The 17,906-nt window shown below is 40.5% G+C and overlaps 1 protein-coding gene across 3 annotated transcripts; it reads left to right on the top strand.

The window, feature by feature from the left end:
* The first annotated feature begins 5,558 nt into the window (after positions 1–5,558).
* Positions 5,559–17,339, top strand: LOC148349410 (pyruvate dehydrogenase E1 component subunit alpha, mitochondrial-like). Of its 3 annotated transcripts, XM_088321172.1 has the most exons (11): positions 5,559–5,702; positions 7,179–7,247; positions 7,317–7,490; positions 7,554–7,680; positions 9,675–9,766; positions 10,196–10,288; positions 12,121–12,276; positions 12,923–12,994; positions 13,073–13,140; positions 15,208–15,316; positions 16,990–17,339. In XM_088321172.1, exons 1-11 carry the CDS (start codon positions 5,655–5,657, stop codon positions 17,152–17,154), a joined length of 1,173 nt encoding a protein of 390 aa, XP_088177298.1. In that variant the 5' UTR covers positions 5,559–5,654; the 3' UTR covers positions 17,155–17,339. The 3 variants fall into 3 exon arrangements, with proteins under 3 accessions (XP_088177298.1, XP_088177296.1, XP_088177297.1); XM_088321170.1 differs by having other exon boundaries at positions 12,923–13,140; XM_088321171.1 differs by having other exon boundaries at positions 7,317–7,680.
* Positions 17,340–17,906: the final 567 nt, after the last annotated feature.

Below are 17,906 nucleotides of genomic sequence, written 5' to 3'. Positions count from 1 at the left end.
TACAATGAGATCAATACGACTTTTAGAGGGCAGAACTTTTAATATTGCGACGTAGCTTGACAGCGTTTTTTATTTGCTTAAATTCAAATAGTTACGACGCAAAATGAAAGTGAAAATCATTTGTATTTCTCTAATCAGAAACCAAACAGAAACGTGTTTCTTTGTAATGCATACCATGCTATTTGATATTTGGATGCAATTGACAGCGGGAGAGAGAGAAAACGAGAAAGGGAGGAAAGAGAGAGTGAGGAAAAAGAGAGAGAGAGAGAGAGTGAAAGAGAAAGAAAGAGAGAGAGAGAAAAAGACAAGAAGAGGGAAAGAAAGAAAGAGAGAACAGAGCAAAAGAAAGATAAAATAGAGAGAAGAGAAAGCGATATAAAAAAGACGGTGAGAGAGAAAGAGAGGGAAAAAGGAAATTAAAAAGAGAGAGTAATAAAGAAAGAGAGAAGGAGAAAAAGAGAGAGGGACAGAGAGAGAGAGAGAGAGAGAGAGAGAGAGAGAGAGAGAGAGAGAGAGAGAGAGAGAGAGAGAGAGAGAGAGAGAGAGAGAGAGAGAGAGAGAGAGAGAGAGAGAGAGAGAGAGAGAGAGAGAGAGAGAGAAATCCAGGTACAGCTGCTTTGTGATTAGTGCCTGGCCTAGGCGACATCAAGTGGACATGTTTAAAGCTGCAGTTATTTTTTCTCTTGCGCTTCTCTCAGTGTTTTCTTGTGGGCCGCATTACATCCTTTGGCGGGCCTTAACCAGCTTGCAGGCTGCATCGTGACATCGTTAATCTACCGATACTTGTGTTTTTTTCCTCCTAATGTTGTTAAAGGTTGATTATGAGAGGCACAAAGTACACTTGCCTCATCATTTCCCAAAAAAGGAATACGAAGTTGAGCAAAGATTTGTTGACTCAATGAGTCAAGCTTCCAAGTATCGATCAGACAGGAAATCCCCTTGTCCTCCTCCTGCAACATTTAGCGAATAAAGCATGGGAAAGGCAACAGGAAAAGCAATCGATCAGATTGGATTTGATTAACTTGATACAGTAAACGATTGTTATTGGCTGGTTTAAGTGCTAGAAAAAAACTGCAGGGAGGTTTACTTACACGATCTACTTGTGTCTACATGTGTTTTGTGTATTTGGAGGAGGCATTCGACCGTGTTCCTTGGGGAACCCTCGAGGGCGTCCTTCGGGAGAATGGGGTACAGCACAGTCTTATGTGGTCCCTGTATGATCGGTACTTGAGTTCGGTATAATTGCCGGCAGTAAGACTCGTTTCCAGTTTAAGTTAAACTCCACCAAGGCTGCCCTTTGTACTGGTTCTGTTCAAAACTTTTATGGACAGAATTTCGTGGCACAGACTCTGTGGGGAAGGTTTTGGGAGCCTTAGCATTGCATCTCTGGTTTGTGCAGATGATGTAGTGCTGTTAGCTTCCTCAAGCCGTAATCTTCAGCTCTCACTGGACCGGTACGTAGCCGACTGTGAAGCAGCGGGGTTGAAGTTCAGCACCTCCAAGTCCGAGGCCATGGTTCTCAGACGGAAAAGGGTGGCATGCTCTTTCCGTGACAGGGATGAGATCCTACCCCTAGTGGAGGAGTTCAGGTACCTTGGGGTCTTGCTTATAAGCAATGGTAGGATGGAACGGGAGATCAACAGACAGATAGGTGCAGTGTCTGCAGTCATGCGGACCCTGTACCGGTCTGTCGTGGTTAAGAAGGAACTGTGCCAAATGGCTAAGCTCTCGTTATACCAGTTAATCTACGTTCCGACCCTCACCTATGATCATGAACTGTGGGTCATGATTGAAAGAACAACATCCCGGATACAAACAGCTTAAATGAGTTTCCTCCTGAGGGTTGCTGGGCTCTCCCTTATAGATAAGGTTAGAACCTCAATCATCCAGGAAGACTTGGTGTCGAGCCGCTGCTCCTTCGTATTGAGAGGAACCAGCTGAGGTGGCTCAGGCATCTGATAAGGATACCACATGGACGCCTGCCTCGAGAGATGTTCCGGGCATGTCTGACTGGCAGAAGGCCTCGGGGATGACCCAGGACACACTGGAGAGACTGGCCTGGGAATGCTTTGGGATCCTGCTGAATGAAGTGGCTGGGGATAGGGAGGTTGCTGCCCCCGGGACCCAACCCCAGATAAGCGGAAGATAATGGATGGATGGATGGATGGATGGATGGATGGATGGATGGATGGATGGATGGATGGATGGATGGATGGATGGTTGGATGGATGGATGGATGGATGGATGAATGGATGGAGTGTTTATTGATAGTATTTACCAAGAATTACCAACTGCACAAAAAATATAGCAACAAAAAAGTAAAAAAAATGTTTTTGGGAATGAGACTGATAGGTTGGTCGTTTTGGTTGTAACATTTCTCAGAATTCACTGTGTGAATATAACTTGTTTTTATATTCCTAAATATAAAAACAATTTTCACACACACACACACACACACACACACACACACACACACACACACACACACACACACACACACACACACACACACACACACACATGAAGTAACGTTTCTATAATCAGTCTAATTGCATCTTTTGTATGTTTATCAGTCTTGTACTCTTTTATTTTGAAGTCGCATTTCCGGTGTATTTTTCTGTTTCCTGTGTGAAAGAAGTTAACTCGACACACGGGGGCGGGCAGAGTGGCATGGAGCCCTGGCCGGGGCGAGTGGTGGTTGCCCGATGGGCCACCGGACAATGCTAATAAATTTATTTACCTTAATGCTTGTTTTTTATTTGAGTAATTCTGCCAACATAGAGTTTATACAAGTTTTAACTTTATCAGAGACAGCTGAAATTAACTGACAACTGTAATATAAATATATTAATGTGATTTGGAATTTCATAAAGAAAAAAATAGTAAAACAAATTAATTTGGGGAGAATGCAGCTGAGCAGATAAAAGTTACATTTAATGGTGACTTTTCATTTTATTTGCGCAGCACGGCGGCGCAGTGGTTAGCGCTTGTGCGGCACAGTTCATGTCATGGGAACCTGTCGTGGGTTCAAATCCAGCTCGAGACTTTCTGTGCGGAGTTTGTATGTTCTCCCCGTGCTTGCGTGGGTTTCCTCCGGGCACTCCGGTTTCCTCCCACATTCCAAAAACATGCATTTCAGGTGAATTGGCCGGTCCAAATTGTCCCTAGGTGTGAATGAGCGAATGAGTTGTCTGTCCCCGTGTGCCCTGCGATTGGCTGGCAACCAGTTCAGGGTGTCCCCTGCCCACTGCCCGAAGATGGCTGGGATGGGCTCCAGCCCCCCCGCGACCCTAATGAGGATAAGCGGTACGGCTAATGAGATGAGATGAGATGAGACATATTTATATGTCTCTCCTACCCCCATTTTACTTTCTCTCTACGGTTGATTATTTTTTTTGACATGGTGGCCTAAATCACGTTTATTTGTATAGCCCTTAATCACAAAAAGTCTCAAAGGGCTGTGCGGACCACCAAATCCGATCCAAGACTTGATCATTTAAAGGGACAGTGTTTTTTTCTGACCACTCGATGTCGCTGTACAGTGTTGTGCAAACAAAGAGAGCTAAACAGTGATCCCAAAAAATGTTAACGATGGAGACCAAACCGTACCATTTTTTGTCTTAATATTTCCATTAACTTTCACCAGGCTTTTTTTTTACCTGTAGCAAAAAGCTAGCGGCCAATTACGTCAGCTCCCTCTAGGTGAGGCTCATGAAATTAAAAAATGAATGCAGATTTCTCAACAAACAAGTATTTTAAAAGAACACACAACTATAATAGCGGTTAGTGCCTTTGCAGCACAGTTCTGAAGTCATGGGTTCAAATCCAGCTCCCAGCCTTCATGATGTGAAAATAAGTCAGAGCTGCCAAACATTAAAAATGATATTTGAGAATGGGCAGGGATAATTTTCAAATTCAAATAGCTTTCACTGTCGTATTTAAGAGAACAGTGTGTCTTATTTAAGCAATGCATGCCCCTATATAGTGTCATGCGTCTGAAAACGAATGCTACATAACGCAAAAATGAAAACAAATTACGAAGACTCAAAGTTATTAAACTGTACCTTTTTCCCCGATTTTTATTTATTTTTTGCCCAGCCTTTAACGAGGTTTTGGGTTGTTTTGGGGTACGCTTGGCACAGGGTTGGGTAGGGTTACTTTAACTGGATTACTTTCAATTACTTTTGGAAAACTCCAATACCAAATATGCTAATAAAAGACAAAAGAAACTGAATATGAATAAAATGATGACTCACAACACGTAGTAAGCTTTCTCTCCTGGCTTTGATCTCTTTGATCTCCGGCAAAACTAACATAAAATGCGACAGAAACAAAATGAAAATAAATCCAAACAGCTTGCCAACATCATTTTTGCCGTTCCATGTATTCCGTTACTCCTCAAGCCTGCACAAAATTTAGTAATTTTATTCATATTTACCGGTAGTTTCTTTTGTCTTTTATTAGCATATTTTGTATTGGAGTAATCCAAAAGTAATTGAAAGTAATCAAGTTAAAGTAACCCTACCCAACCCTGGCTTTGGCAGATGGCGGACAATCATGCTCCCTCTAGGTGAGCTTCATGTAATGTAAAATAAATACAAAGCTCTCATGATACATTTTTTTAAAATCAGGGTTGGGTAGGGTTACTTTAACTGGATTACTTTCAATTACTTTCGGATTACTCCAATACCAAATATGCTAATAAAAGACAAAATAAACTAAATATGAATAAAATCACTAAAATTTGTGCAGGCTTGGGGAGTAACGGAATACATGGAACGGCAAAAATGATGTTGGCAAGCTGTTTGGATTTATTTTCATTTTGTTTCTGTCGCATTTTATGTTAGTTTTGCCAGAGATCAAAGCCAGGAGAGAAAGCTTACCACGTGTTGTGAGTCATCATTTTATTCATATTTAGTTTCTTTGGTCTTTTATTAGCATATTTGGTATTGGAGTAATCCAAAAGTAATTGAAAGTAATCCAGTTAAAGTAACCCTACCCAACCCTGTTTAAAATGCATGTTTACATGTTAATTCGCTTATTTTGGTTAATATTCAAATCGATATTGTTTAATGAAAGATGTTTTTTTGGTTTAGTGTTTTTTGTGTGTGATACAAATTATATATATTTGAATTTACACACCGTAAGTTTCAGAGTTGTCAATAATACCTACACTGTGTATACAATAGTTAAATTACACTGTCACTTGATGGTTCATGTTATAATGAGAAAAAAAACCCTCATCTTTATGTCTCACTGACTTACCAACGTCACCCTTCGACCAGGAGCCAACACAGTTTGTAGCGTTTTCTTTATCGTCATTATATATTAATTAATAACGTTAGAAGTTTACTTCCAACTTCAAAATAGCATTGAAAAATACGCAAGTAAATCATAAAATCAGTTGTTTTATACTGTGTGAAAAAGTATGATGAAAGAAGTCAGTTCATTTGAAAAATAAAAATTAAAAGTACATTTTACACAGCATTTGTTAATAAACAATAAAGCTACAATAAATGCAGCTGAGAGTCAAAGGCGGGGTCGTGAAGGAGGCAGTGTCCAGCTCTGGGAAAATAGGCGAAGAAGAAATGAAGCGTAACCGGAAGTAAGGCAGCTGTCAGAAGGACGTAGCTTAGCCTCTTAGCTCCGGAAAGATGCTGTCCGTTTTCTCGAATGCGTTTAGGACGTGTGCAACAAAAAATGTAAGTAAATTGAATTATTTTCCTGCGGCAAAGTGTCGATGCATCATTTTAATGCGAGATGATATTTGTATACCGAATTAAATTCGGTTGACCTTGTTGTGCTAATGTTAGCTTTAGCATTATCATTGAAGACTGTTATAGGTGTAATGGGCAAGACAGACGGCTCTGAGCTCAAAATGCATGCAAAAATGACCACGTTTGATTATTTTCAAACTGCCATTGAAAAATACAAACTCGACACCAAACTGAACATTTTGTTAAGATTCATTTGGTTTTTGCGGCACCTGATTTTGCACCAATCAACTAGAATTAGAATAATCTTTATCGTCATTGATAACAAAGTAGTGGACATTGTTTATCACGAGAACAGGCGTGTCACTCTCGGATATATACATGAATTTAATGAAAAAACAAACAAGATGTATAAAAAAGAATATCAGTTCGGAGCCTCCGCTCGGAAAATGCTCGCCTTCTAGTGTTTCCAAGAGCCAGGATGAAATCCACAGGTTCGAGTGTATATTCTATTCAGACCCCTGTGCTGTGGGATGCTATACCAAATGGGATAAGATCTGCAATCTCAGCGTAATTGCTTAAAACAATGCTTGAAACACACTTATATTCTATAATTCTTATATTCTCTTACGAGTCATGATGACCTCATATTCATGTCGTCTTGTCGTTGATGAAGAAGGTTAAGCCTGGTTGTTGCACAGTGCATGCATTTTGAGCTATTGTACCGGCATTTTGACTTGATATATCATCTAGGTCGAGATTTTGAGACGGGGATCGTGCCAGTGCTGTCAGCTGGACTATTTGCATGACTCCTGTTATCACTATTTTCTGTTGATGCCCTTGCAACATCCTTTGCCCTTGCAGCAGCCTAATTATCCTGGAAGGGAGATTACCTTCTGTGCAACCCGTTTTCTATATTTCTTTTTCCTTTTTTGACTCTTTCGTTCCCCTCAATTAAATTTCAGATCAGGGATGTTGTAAAAGGGCTGTGCAGCCCTATGATAGATACCTTTTGTGGTTAAGGGCTCCTTAAAAAAGGGACTTGACCTGACACATGGGCAATATTTACAAGGTACTGTAAATAGTTGTGCTTGTAGAATGGCCTTTGTTTTTAGTGTTCAGAATAAGGGCTGTATGATAAAACGAACTCTAATCGATATTGTGATGTACTGTAGTGTAATTAGTAAGTGCAAGACACTGCTTTTTTTAAGGATTTATTGTTTATTTGAGTGATTGAGTGTTTGGCCAACCAGAAGTGATAGACAAGCTCTTATGGCTAGCTGCTTAAAAAATACTTGCCTTACGCATATGTTTAAAGAGTTAAACATCTGTCTTATATTTATTGAACAACTGGGCTTCTACAGTTTATCATTGGCCTCAATGTTGGCACTTGGAGACAGCATTTTCATTTCAGTATATTTGTGGACAACAGAAATCAAATGTGTTCAATCATTTCATTTGCAGGGGGTTGCCGCGGTGGTTTCAGCTAGGACATACGCTGACTTCACAACTCAGGCCAGCTTTGAAATAAAGGTGAGTTATAGTATCAGACGAGCGAGATGGACGACATATTGCCATTGACGCGTGGCGTCTTTGCTTCAGAAATGCGACCTCCACAAATTGGAAGAGGGCCCCGCCACAGAGGTGATGATGACTCGCGACGAAGGCCTGCAGTACTACCGCACCATGCAAACCATGAGGCGGATGGAGCTGAAGGCCGATCAGCTCTACAAGCAAAAGATCATCCGCGGTTTCTGTCACTTGTACGACGGACAGGTAACTGTGAACCTCCTTGTCTTTTTCAAGCCTTTGAGCATTTCGACTTGTTTCTTTGGGCAGGAGGCCTGCGCCGTCGGCATCGAGGCGGCCATCAATTTGTCGGACCACCTGATCACTGCCTACCGGGCTCACGGCTACACGTTGACCAGAGGCGGCACCGTAAAGGAGATCATGGCTGAACTAACAGGTGGATTGCACAATCGCTGCTTTTAGGGCTGCAACTACGAATCAATACATTGGATTAACTCAATACATGACAGACTTTTCTCTCAAATGGGATGAGTCAATGTCAGCCAGTTTTTGCCATTTTTATTCATTTTTGAAGACCAAGATAAATGTTATTTTTGTAGCTATATAGGCATAAGATATGTCATAATAATTTCATTAAAACGAAAAAATATGTTTCTAGCTTTTACCATTGTTTAGTAAACCACAGTTGAACATTGCTTTTGTGAAATGATGCATAATTTCTGTGTTTTTTTTTTCTGCAGTTGTGATGCATCTAATATTTAAACAATGCTTTCCATAAACACAAGGCCACTTTGCTTGCAAAATAACATTTTAATTCAAGGACCCTGAACAAATGCGTGAACGATGCACACATTTTGCAAGAACCTATCAGCGTCTGATGTTTTCGTCGATTTCCATCACCGTGGCTATTGCATTCCCTTGTGTGAACACGTTTCTGCGTGCATGAAATGTCTTCCCTCTCTGACAAGATGATGACGATAGGACTTAGTTTTTTTTTTTAAAGGAATACGCCCTGGTCCCTCATCACTGCTTCAGTATATCTACTCGCCATGTTGGGCTGCCGACACACTTTCATTCACTGGATACTGGAAGCAACACTAGAAAGTGGGGCCTTCCTAGATGTATGTAAAAAGATCTGATTAAACCCACTCCTACCATTTAACAGTGATTTTTCATACCCAAACGATTCCCAGAGGCTTGATACTTATTCATGAGCTGCGTCAAACACTTTATACATTTTTTTCAAATGTTAGTTTGTTTGGATCCCTTAACTTCTAGGGTTGTAGGGTCCATTTCCTGTGCTATGTCCAAGTACAGCCTGGTTGCGCCCGTCCCTCTCCAGGCCAAGATATGTTTCCACCCGGTCTTAAATCGGGGACCTTTCGCGTGATAGGCGAATGTGCTTACCACTGCACTAGGTAAAAAAAGTAAAACATGATCCCATCTTATCATTTAAAAAAGGAAGGTATAATGATGAACACTTGAGTCAACATACTTGGATAATAAATGTAAGATTACAATTTGTCATCACACCCTCTGATTCAATATAAATACATTCCAAATTAGATGGAAAAAAAAATTGAAATATGGATATTTGCACGTTTTTCTTTTTTCCCCATTCATTTTTTCCTCGAACCTGAGACTTTTTGCATGTCAGGCGAATGTGCTAACCACTGCACTACAAACAAAAACACTCCTAGATGCATTTTTACGGTCTGGCCCTCGGGGACAATGTTTCTGAAAACTTTTATATATTATAGCACTGAATGAGTAAAAATTGATTATTGAAAGCATTGGCAACAAATTTGATCATCGATTCCTTGTGTCGCGCGATTTATGCGTCACTCAGCACATGAATTCAATGCAAATCAGAGTGTATAGAATTTTGTTGTCACGATGTATTGTAGTGGGGCTGTTGAGGGGACATACCGTTTGTAGTACTATTTCAATCCAGCATAGTGTGACTCGAGACCCCATTAAGTTTTGCAACGTCGTCTTGATCCAGCTGCAAACTTGTAGTAGCACTTTGGTCTGCGAGAGAATGACTCGATACCATATATTGATGCACAAAGTCTTTGTGATCGGTTCTTCTCTGATGTTGTCTGGCTTTTTTCTTTTGCACTTGGTAAATAAAAAGTATCTTACATATTTGTAGGTGTGTAGCATACATATGTTTGTATTTTTGTTTATTGCTATTTGACAAACACTTTTTTTATAGTCTTATAGAATATTCTATTGTTTTGTGCACTATTTATCTATCCGCCCAAAACTTCATTTGAATGAAGAGGAAGAATTTAAAAAGTATTTTTTTTTTATCCGATTAATCAAAATCTAATCAACTGATCCATCTATTAATAAAATAATCTTAAGTGGCAGCCCTATCTAGTTTTCAAGTGTCGCTATTTTTCTGAATTTCTTTTTTTTTTTCAGGCCGAAGAAGCGGCATCGCCAAGGGAAAAGGCGGTTCCATGCATATGTACTGTAAACATTTCTATGGGGGAAATGGAATCGTTGGAGCACAGGTATGTGTTGGAGATGTCTACTCTGCTTTTTCTTGAGAGGTGTTTTTCAGATTAGTTTACTTCAAGAAATGTCTTAATTTTATCTTTTAAAAAAAGTATGCTATTGGCCAGTATATTTGCTTCATTCCAATAATCTGCCAAGTAACTGTAACCACATCAGTACGTGGTGGCAGCTTACATTTGTTTTCTTTTAGTATAATACTTATCTGCTTATGAGGTAGCACAGTATATTTAACAACTTATTTTGTCTGATGAAGCAATTTAAAGGGAGAGTGTGTAATGCTTAGTGGCACATTGTGGTACAAAAACGCATTAATTCAGTAAAAAAAATGATTTGGAAAAATGGGGAAAAGATTAGCACCTCCAAGTGGTGGAAAGATTTACTCTGGACCAAGTGTAAATTATCTTTCCTTGAATGATTATTTCCAGGTTCCTCTGGGTGCCGGCGTGGCTCTGGCCTGCAACTATCTCGACAACAAACAGTTATGTGTCTGTCTCTATGGCGACGGCGCTGCCAACCAGGTGAGCTGCACTTTTTTTTCTTTTACATACAGTTCCTTGAAAAAGTATTTGCCCCCTTATTGAATTCTGTGTTGCTTGCATATGTACGTGTATGTATATTTAAATTGTATCTGTTAGACAAAGTACAGTAGGCTACAAAATCTCAAGAACATAATTGACATGCCACAATCCAAAGAAATTGCCGAAGAAATAGGAAAAAAGTGATTGAAATCTGTCGAAGCCTTTTCCAAGGCTGTGGTTGTTGTTGTTGTCGTTGAGTCACTCAAGGCGCCTAAGGTAATCCTTAGTAGCGCTAGACTCGCTTGTGGGAGGCTCCGTAGTTCTCCGAAGGAGAGGGGGCTGCGACTGTCCTCTGCTGCCAGGCCTGACGCGGTGTGACCCAAGCAAACCAATCAGACGAAGCCTCTAAAGTCCTTAGTACGTTCGGACAGGCCGGTGCATGATTTATGGAAGCCCCCGGGCAGGTAGTACAGGTGATTGGGGTGTGATCGCAGCGAATGGTTCGAAAGCACCACTGGCATTTGGACTGGGGGCCAGAGTTGCTCTCAAAGTCGCCCGCCCTAAGAAGAACAGAGAGAGGAGAGTAGAAGGGAGAGAAAGAGAGGGACAGATAGAAAGAGAAATAGACAGACAGAGTAAAACGCAAAAAGGGGGAAAAGAAAGTGAGAGAGGTGGGGAGAGAGTAGGAAAGAGAGGGATAGAGAAAATGAGAGACAAGAGTGTAAAGGGGGAAGAGAGAAAAGGAGAGACAAAGAAGGAGAGAGGACCAAGAAAGAAAGAGAGAGCGAGTCTGAGTGGATTGAGTTGGATTCGTAAGGCTCCCCCGGGAGAGAGCCCTTCGCAGGACACCAGGGGAAGGTTCCTAGTCTTTGTCCTGCCCAAGGCTGTGGTGCTCCAGTGAATCACTGTTACAGCCATTATCCGCAAAAGGCGCGGTCAATGAGCTAAGAAATTTTCAGGAGTGCAACAACGGATCATCTAGGAGGTTGCAAAAAAACCTCGAAAACCATCCAAGGAACTGCAGGCCTCGCTGGCCTCAGCTTAACTCGGTGTTAGTGACTCGACTATAAGAACTGGCCAAAATAGCATCCATGAGAGATTTCCCTGACAAAAAAACTGCTGCCGCAAAAAAAACCCACGAAGTGTCGTCTCACATTTGCCCCAAAAAATCTTTATTATCCTTGAGACTTTTAGAGAAATATTCTGTGGACTGAAGAGTTGAAAATGGACCTTTTTGGAAGATGTTCATTCTGTTACATCTGCTGTAAAAAATGCGGTACAACGATCCAAAACACCAGCAAGTCCATCTCTGAATGGCTTAAAAAACAAACTGAAGGTTCTTGAGTGGCCAAGTCAAAGTCCGGTTTAAATCCAATTGAGATGCCGTCGCGTGACTTCGAACGGGTAGTTCATGCTAAAAAAAAACCTCCATTACGGCAGATTTGAAACAATTTTGTTAAGAAGAGTGGGTCAAAATATCTCATCAGCGTTGTGAAAGACTCATTACCATTTATCGTAAACGTTTGATTTCTGTTATCACTGCAAAAGGTGCCCCAACTCTCTCTCAGGTTTAAGGGGCAATAACTTTTTCACATCGGGCCGGATAGCATTTGATTTTTATTTGTTTTTTGCTTAATAAACGGTATCAACATTTCAAAACTGCATTTAGTGTTTCATTGGAATGTCTCTGTATGATATTAAAATTGGTTTAATAATCTGATACCTTTTGTGAGTGATACATTGGCAAAAAACAAACCAGGAAGAGGGCAAATACTTTTTCAAGGCAGTGTAGAACCACTGCTCTTTTCTCAAGCTGAATATGTGTCGCGCAGGGTCAAATCTTTGAGACGTACAATATGGCCGCCTTATGGAAGTTGCCTGTTATCTTCATCTGTGAGAACAATCGTTACGGCATGGGCACGTCAGTGGAGCGAGCGGCTGCCAGCACCGATTACTACAAGAGAGGAGAATTCATCCCTGGTCTCCGGGTACGACTAAATAACAATATGAATAAATACACACATAAAGTAAAAAAGTAAATTTGACTCACATTTGGTGTAACTTGACTTGAGCTGGTAGAATGGAGTAGCGGGATGATGCAAAAGTGGGAGTGGCGAATAAAGAATTGAAACTGATTTTAAAACTTACTAAGATTGCCATGACCTAATTGGAACCTCGTGTTTAATAATTGTCCAGATCGGTTATTGGTATTTCCTGATAATGACGAGCGTTTTGTCAATGGTTGTTAGGTTTTTGCTTCTCTCTATAGCATCAAATCTCCAGACCCATTGATGATTAATACAGTATTGTATTGCCAATTTGCCAAATCTTTACGGAGCGTGCATGATTCTGAACAGTGAATAGAATATGGGCATTATCACAATTCTGTAAGACACAAACCAATAGCAGACCAGCATTTAATACGATGTTGACCAATAGCAGGAAAAGCCTGATCCCCGCTATCAATACCCCCCTGAACAGGACCGTTTTAATCAGTCCACCCTCACTGTCCCACACTAGTATCTGCTCTTTTTGGGGGGGATGTAATACCTGTTATTACCCTCGGCACAGTCAGTGGAAGTAAATTTCCCAAAAGGGACCAATAAATTAAAATTAAAACCTTTAACATTTCAGGTGGATGGGATGGATGTCCTCTGTGTTCGCGAAGCGACTCGGTTTGCCGCTGATATGTGCCGAGCTGGCAAGGTACGGCCAACATATTATATGATACGAACTATTTTTATCTTGATTTGCACAGTTAACTTGGTTTTTGCCCTTTCTCAGGGTCCTGTTCTGATGGAACTTCAGACATATCGGTATCATGGTCACAGTATGAGCGATCCTGGCGTCAGGTAATCCTTGAAATATGACCAGTATTTACTTATAGAAGCCACACGATGTCAGCAAAACCCTTAAAACCAGGGGTGTCAAACTTATTTTTTTGCTAAAGGCCATATAGTAGAACACTCTGTGAAAAATTATGAACTCATTCCGTGCCGTAACGTACACTTACCTTTTCAGAAACATTGCCCCTGATTGCCAAAAGTTCAAATACTTAAAAAAAAGCCCTTAGGTGAAGTACCAAGCCTCTGAGAATGATTTCGGTATAATAAATCACCACTACGCAGGAGTGGCTTTGATCAGATTTCTATCAACCTACCTCATGCCTCGTTTTGTTTCCTTCACCATATGGCGCTGTGTGGCAGTGTGTCAGCGGGCTATATCACATGTATGCGCAGTTTGGTTAGAAACATGAATATATAAGTACAGACAGTTTAAGGATTCAGAGCTTTGTTCTTTCTAGAAAAGATCACAAAGTCCCTTCGTCATTGTCTGGACAGAGAGCATACCTGCCAAGTACTACGGTTTTGCCGTAATGAGTACGGTTTTCTTGAACCCACTACGGTGTTACGGTTGGGTCACAAAACTTCGGTGCCGTCCGTACACTTTGGATTACTTTCTATCATATCGTTATGGGTTTTAACGCACAAAAATGTGTTTATCCGAGGAATCAACTCCTTGCCCTGAAGAATTCTCGCGCGGGCGTGATGTGGGGGCCCTATTATGGATGCAGTGCCGGAGCTAAGGCTAAGCGGCTAGCGGCGTTATAAGTCTTCTGTACCGTCCGTAATCATGGTAAATGTTAACTCCATACCAAATAAGACAGACTAACTGGCTGTGCTGGTGAAAAACGTCAAAGCGTACAGGGAGTGCAGATTGCTGTGTTTTACGGAAACGTGGCTTACGTCTAGCATCTCGGACGCTAACGTGGAGCTACCTGCAGCAACCGGTAGCTACTGGAGAATAGAATAGAACAGAATATACCTTTATTGTCATTGTTACAAAATGGGTTAACATATTGTGACAACGAAATTGGGCATGACTCTTCAGTTTCACACATTCACAGTGAGGTAAAAAAGCCAAGAAGATAAAGGAACAGAGAAGATAAGGTTATAAAACAAGGAGGATAAGGTTATAGTTATAATTTACACAAGAAATGTCGGCATGTAGTATGTTACATACAGTTTGGTATTGTAATACAGTTTGGTATCGTAATAGTTTGGTAACGTAAGGGTTTCTGCAATTATACATTTGGTGCAAAAATAGTGATCATAGACAAAAAATAGTCATCATCGCAAAAAATAGTCATCCTCTCCGATTCCCGGCTTAGCGTGTGACGTCATCCACTCCGCTAAACGGAACTCCGGAAAATGAAAAATCTCCATCGGCATACATCGCAGGTAATTGACTATGCAGTTTATTCAAAATTATTATTATTTCATATCGAAACTGATCAAAATCAATTATATAATCATTAACTCACAAATATATTGGAATATCTCAAATAAAAAGTTTCCAAATTAAACTAAAAACCAACACTAAATAATATTACTTCAATGATGAAAAAAATAAATGTTCTGTTTCTTATTGTATCAAATATTGAAAAGAAAAGAAAACTATGAGGGTTTTCTATGACATTGTTATATTAAATACATTATTGAGCTTTAAAGAACTTTCTTTCGATTAGGCTTGCATGGCACACCAACTCACCCCTTGTTGTACTGTGGGCTTAATGTTCAGTGTCAGGTTGGGAAGAGCAAAGGAAAACAAATGTTTGGTGAATGTGAGTGTGTTCTGGACTATAGCCACATCCTAATAGGGGATATTGCTTTGTTATATAGATAGATAGATGGAAAATGTAGAATGCATGTAATTAAAACCATATTGGCTTAAAACTTTCCAGAAGCGAGTCAGATTCTGTTTTGTTCTACTGTCTGATCATGTCCATTGCATTCAGACTCATCAATTTTTGTCAACAAAGTGGACTAATTGTTGCTGCCCAAGTGCAACGGTTTGACTTTGAAAGCACATCTGTATTGCCACTTGACTACTCCACGCCTTCATCTCTGCCCTGACAGCTACCGGACCCGCGAGGAGATCCAGGAAGTGCGCAGCAAGAGCGACCCCATCTCTTTGCTAAAGGACCGCATGCTCAGCAACAACATGGCCAGCGTGGAGGAGCTCAAGGTAGCAACATTCACATACAGTACCGATTTATTTGTTTTTTTTCTTTTTGCATATTTATAACTCACAAAGTTTTCAGACTATCAAAATGATATTGATATCACACAGAGACCACATTAATTTATTAATGCACAAAAAGAAATGGAAATCTGTCTGGCCCTATGTGAAAAGGTAATTGCCCCCTAAACCTAATAGTGAGTTAGGCCACTTTAGGCTTCAATAACAGATATCAAAAATGTACAATATTGGTTATGTGGCTTTCACAAAGGAGGAATTTTGGCCCACTCTTCTTTGCAAAATTGTTTCAAGTCTGCCATAGTAGAGGGTTTCCTAACATAAACTAGACGTTTAAGGTCACACCACAGCATCTCGATTGGATTAAAATCCGGACCTTGATTGTTTTCCTGCTGCATGATCCAAGAGCACTTGATTTTGAGGAATTGAACTGATGGCTGGACGTTCTTGGGGCGGCAGTAGCTCAGGAGGTAGAGCGCTCATCTTGGGATCAAGGGATCCCAGTTCGAATCACGGCATGTCCGTGTTACATGTCGAAGTGTCCTTGGGTAAGACACTGAACCCCTAATACCCCCAATAAGCAGGTTAGCGTCTTACATGGCTGCAATACAAGGCCGCTATTGGGAAATGGGAAGCTCACTGTAAAGCGCTTTGGGAAGTCATTGACTTGAAAAGCGCTATATAAATGCAGATCATTTCATTTCATAAACATCAGAACTCATTTTGCGTCAATCACAGCAAGTTGTCCTGGTCTTGAGGCACTAAAGCAGCCGCCACCATACTTGACTGTGGCCATCATGTTCTTTTAGTCAAATGCTGTGCCATTTTTGCGCCAGATGTAACAGGCTGCACACCTTCCAAAAAATTCAATCATTGACTCATCAGTCCACAGAATGTTTCTCCAAAAGTTTCGAGCATAATCAATATGTGATTCGGCAAATATGAGACGATTCTTTGTGTTCTTTTGTGACAGCAGTGGTTTTCGATGCCATTTTTGCCTATTGTCTCTCTCATAGAGAACTCATGAACACTGACTTTAACTAAGGTCAGCGAGGCCTGTAGGTCCTTGGATGTTTTTTGAGGTTCTTTTGTAACCTTCTGAATGAGCTTTCATCACACTCCATGGAGTAATCTTAATTGGTCGACCAATAATGGCTCTTACAGTGGTCCGCTGGAGCCCTAAAACTTCGGAATTGTCTTTTTGATCTTTTCCGGACTGATAAATTTCAGTTTTTTCTTTATTTCTGGAATTCCTTTGGATTGCAACAAGTCAATTATGTTCGTGAGATTTTGTAGCCTACTTAAATTCTTCCAACAGATTCAAATTAAGTCATTTCTTGACTCAACACCGTTGGTGGCAATCAATTTTAGGCGTGGCCTGTGAAATTTTACTCCGTTTTCCCAAAACCGTGGTTAGTCACAGTTGGTCTGTGATTTATTAAGGGTGGACAAGTACATGGCCCAGATTTTTTGTGCCTTAATAAATTGAATTAACTTTTCAAAACTGCATTTTGTATTTCTCTGGGTTGATATTGGAATCGGTTTGATGATCTGAAACCATTGTTAATGGTAAATAAGTAAAAACCACAAAATTCTGAAAAGGGGGCAAATACTTTTTAAGGACAGTCTACGTTTATTTGTGATGTTTTTTTCCGCGGCAGGAAATCGATGTGGAGGTGAGGAAGGAAATCGAAGACGCGGCCCAGTTTGCCACCACGGATCCCGAGCCGCCCCTGGAAGAACTTTGCAACCACATCTTCCACAACAATCCGCCGCTGGAGGTGCGAGGCACAAACCCGTGGGCCAAGCTCAAGTCTGTCAGTTAAAGCACTTCCACTGCCATAACTCCTAAGACTATTCTGTCAAGTTTTAGCTCTTTAAATCCCTCTTAAGACCTGATGGCTCAGCAACTCCTTGAGGCTCCAAATGGAGACTGTGGCTTGGTTACATTAAGATGTATATGTTTGAAGTCTTCTCTCAGAAGCTAATAAACTCCACAATGCCATGATAATATCATGTGGTTCTTGGCTTTGCTTTGATGTGACAAAACAATACTGATAAAAAAAAGTACCAGATTTTCCAGAAAATAAGGTACACCTAAAAAAACCCAAATCTGCCAGAAACTAATTTTTATTAGGGTTGCGCAAATTAGGGCCTGCAGACCGCACACATCCCAACAGGCTTTATCATCCGGCACATAATTTAGTAATTTATATATAAGTGCTACTAATAGAAAAATGAAGTTTTTACATGTCCCAAATGTCCTTTTGTGTATTTAAGACAAAAATCCTTTCAGATTACAATATTAAAAATCAAATTTAGTGCTTAAAACAGGCACCTTAAAAGACAACAGTAATATTACAATGTAGAAATACTACTACAAAAATACTACTAAAGAAATACTCCAAAAGCCAATTTAACGTAATACGACAAAATATGTGCGGAGTTTGTATGTTCTCCCCGTGCTTGCGTGGGTTTCCTCCGGGCACTCCGGTTTCCTCCCACGTTCCAAAAACATGCATTTCAGGTGAATTGGCCGGTCCAAATTGTCCCTAGGTGTGAATGAGCGAATGAGTTG

Source organism: Urocampus carinirostris, chromosome 17 (genome assembly GCF_059441175.1).
Source record: "Urocampus carinirostris isolate Australia breed hairy pipefish chromosome 17, RoL_Ucar_1.0, whole genome shotgun sequence".
Lineage (NCBI taxonomy): Eukaryota > Metazoa > Chordata > Actinopteri > Syngnathiformes > Syngnathidae > Urocampus > Urocampus carinirostris.
Note: the sequence above shows the minus strand (reverse complement) of the source record. Positions and strands in the feature narration are given on the sequence as shown.